At 50.7% G+C, this 3747-nt stretch overlaps 1 protein-coding gene across 1 annotated transcript; it reads left to right on the forward strand.

Moving 5' to 3' along the window:
- Positions 1-1416: 1416 nt before the first annotated feature.
- On the forward strand, positions 1417-3527 carry LOC125553668 (pentatricopeptide repeat-containing protein At2g13600-like). Its single transcript, XM_048717419.1, has one exon. The coding sequence runs from the start codon at positions 1427-1429 to the stop codon at positions 3302-3304; it is 1878 nt and encodes a 625-aa protein (XP_048573376.1). The 5' UTR covers positions 1417-1426; the 3' UTR covers positions 3305-3527.
- Positions 3528-3747: the final 220 nt, after the last annotated feature.

Genomic DNA, 3747 nt, shown 5'->3' on the forward strand with positions numbered 1-3747 from the left:
CAGCGCGCGGAGGTCGCCAGGTTTGCAGTGGTTGTTATCTAACAATGTTCTAAAACAACAAGTTTTCTTTAAGTTGCCATGATCTAGGGTTGCGGTAGACCATACATTATCAATCAAGACCAAGTACCTAACAAGAGTTAACGCATAAGTTTTCAGTGAAAATTTGTGGCAAAAATAGAGGTGTGACCAATCAAAACGAACAATGTCAGAAACTGAATTTCTAGGGCAGAAGTGCATATTCATCCACATGAGCAATTCTCTAGAACAGATGTTGCCTTTCAGCTGTTCCCAATATACATACACATGATTACAAAATTAAGGTTGCCATATTTTTACCTGTTTCCCTTTCAAGTGCTCGACGAGTTCTATCCTAGAAATTCAGATTGAGGCGATCCCTGTCGCACATGTGCTTGGAGGTGCCGGATCTGCAACATTTGATAACGACGGATGACGTAGCTCAGGTGACGTAACCCTTGCGGCCGCCGCGATGAGGCCAACCTTCTTCGAGCCGACTAGCTGCTCGTGACTGCTGGTGTGAGGCTTGACCCAATCCTTGATGATACTAAGGATGGTCTCCAGGTCGGAGCTTTGAGACACAGTGACCGTGACGCGAATTCTAACCCAAAATTCCTATAGAGGGCGGTGGCGGTCTTCCCCGCGCCTTCAAAGCCGGCTGCGGCCTCCCTCCGGCTAGATCCCGCAAAGTGAAGACGACCCCCGCCGTGGATCCCAAGGCCGTGGCACTGGCCTCCGGTGGATACCACGGTCGCCGCTAGACGTGCGGGGAAGCCGGCGACCCCCGCCCATCGTCGATCCCGCGACGATGTGGTCACGCATGAACGACTCCTCCCGCTTCAAGATGGGCATGCCCATGAACTGGTGTCGGCCTCCAGTGGATCCCACGGCCACTGCTGGACACGCGGGGAAGTCGACAGCCCCGCCCATCATCGACCCCGAGACGATGTGCCCATGCACGAATGCCCCTCTAGCTTCGAGATGGGGACACCAATGAACCTGACCCCAGGATCTCGGTCGGCATCCAGCGACGCTCTCTTCGTCGTCGTCGTGGGCGGCGAATGAGGGAGGAGTGGGGCAACGGAGTGGGGAAGGAGTGGAGGGAGGAGGAAGGCGTGGGGAAAAAAAGTGAAGACAGAGCAGTGGGGTGGCTGGGTTCATCCGGGCGACACACCTTCAACCCGAACGAGCTTCTAAGGACGATGTGGCGAGTCGAGACCGTCGTGATGTGTGCATTTCAATCGAACATCAATAAGGACGTCAAGACGAAATTGCTTCGTGCCACGTGTCTGACACTTATCATTTGAGATTTGATTTTTTATGCTAAACTTAAAAACTTTGATCAAATTTGTAAAACCTCCTCGGCTTTCTCAAAAAAGGTGAAAAATAACTCATTGCCACAGTTGAATGAATGCCGCCGCCACTTTCACTGCTCCACGCGCGCAAGCTCCACGCGACGCTCCTCAAGTCCGGTCACCATGGCGACGCCTACCGCTGCAACCTCCTCCTCCGCGCCTACACCCGCGGCGGCGCACTTGCCGACGCCCGCGACCTACTGGACCTCATGCCGTCCCCGACCCTCGTCTCCTACAACACTGTCCTCTCGGGCTACGCCTCCTCCTCGACCCCCGGCCTCCTCGACGCCGCCCTGCACCTGCTAGACGCGATGCCCGAAAGGGACTCCTGGTCCTGGAACACCGCGATATCCGGCCTTGCACGCGCCGGTCGGGCTCACGACGCGCTGCGAAGGTTCCTGCAGATGACGCGCACCCCCGTGGCGCCGGACGCGTTCACCTACTCCATCGTCTCGCCGTGCTGCGGCGTTGACATGGGATCCGCGCGTCAGGTCCACTCGCGGGCTCTCAAGGCCGGGGTGTTCGCGGACGCCTGCGTCGGCACTGGTTTCATCAAGCTGTACGCAGAGCTGGGCCTGATGGAGGATGCACGCAAGGTGTTCGATTGTATGCCGCTGAGGGATCTGATGTCATGGAATGTGCTCCTGGACTGCGGTGTGAGGTCCGGGGAAGCAGGATCGTGTATGAAGGAGTTTCTTAGCATGACCGGCTGCGGGGTTCGGCCTGATGAGTTCACCTTTGCCACTGTCTTGAATGGTTTGGCTGAGCGGTCTGCAGGTCTGGAGGCAATGCAGGTACACTCAGTTATTCTGAAATCTGGGTATCTTAGGGATCTTTTTCTATGCAATTCTTTGCTGGACGTGTACGGGAGATGCGGTTACGTTGACTTGGCCAAGAAACTGTTCGATGCTATGCTTGAGAAGGATGTTGTGTCGTGGACCACTGTGATTTCAGGGCTTGCAGCCTGCGGTTACCAGGCTGATGCCTTTGACATATTTTGCCAGATGCTGAAAGCTGCAATGCCGCCCAATTCCTTCACCTTTGGGAGCATAGTAAGCTCATGTGCATATGTGAATGACCTTGGCAGTGGGAGGCAGTGTCATGCTCTTGCTGTCAAGCATGGGTTAGAACTCGTTCCTATAGCTGCCAGCTGTTTTGTCGATATGTACTCAAAGTGCGCCAAGATGGATGATGCAATAAGAATGTTTGAGATCATGCCACAGAGAGACATTGTAGCTTGGAATGCAATGATATGCGGATTAGCTCAGAATGGTCAATCAGTGAGATCTCTTGAGCTGTATGATGAAATGATGCGACTTCATCATGAATCGGTCACCCCAAACTCAGTAACTTTTGTGGGTGTCCTGAGCGCATGCAGCCATGCTGGTGATGTCCAGAAAGGTTGCAACTACTTCACTCAAATGGTTAATGACTTCCACATCGAACCAATTTCAGAGCACTACACTTGCCTTATCGATCTCTTTGCGCGAGCTGGGTGGTTAGATGAAGCAGAAGAGATCATTTCAAACTTACCTTTCAAACATGATGCTGTTATCCTGGGCACCATGCTTAATGGCTGCAGAAAATATGGTAACCTTGACATGGCTAAGCGCTTTGCTAAGAGGCTTCTAGTGAATAATCCAGATAATGCATCGGGCGTTTTTCTACTCTCAAATATGTACATTGCAAATGAAGAATGGAATAATGCCTCGGAGCTGAGGGATGCTGCGATATCAAGTGGAACTCATAAAGTCATGGGGAATAGCTGGATTGATGTTGGTGGTCAAGTACAATGTTTCAAAGCGGGCTCTAGTCCAGATGCACAATTCGAACAGATATATGATGTTCTGCAACAACTTCAGTTGATGATGGTAGATGCTGACAAGCTGGTCACACGGATTAACTCCTTATGTACTTATATTAACAGTGAGTAGTGACAACTATGCTTTATTTTGATGAGTTTCAAATTCATATTGAGTAGTATGTGCAACTTGGGTTGTTTTGAATGACCCATTTGGATAGTATTTCTATGCGAGAAGGTTAGTTACTAATGCAATGCAACCTACTACATCAGCCGACTCGCAATACTAAATCATGTGTTCCTGAAATCATTCATATTTACTCAAACACCACGTTTGTTTGAGTACATACGTTGCAGATGTGAGAACTCTTTGGTTTTATGCCAATAAATGTCCACTCTTCTTTTAGATGGTTAAGTTCCTTGTCATGGAACCAACCCACTTGGGTTCAGATGTGCCCATTCAGTGGTATTTCGGGTTTTCCAGCGCTAATCTTTCAGTGGTATGATGTGCCCATCTACTACAAGGAGCATGCAGCGACTCCGTCAATCTCAAGATTTATCGGTTCAGTCTCTCGA

This window comes from Triticum urartu, chromosome 4 (assembly GCF_003073215.2).
Source record: "Triticum urartu cultivar G1812 chromosome 4, Tu2.1, whole genome shotgun sequence".
NCBI lineage: Eukaryota > Viridiplantae > Streptophyta > Magnoliopsida > Poales > Poaceae > Triticum > Triticum urartu.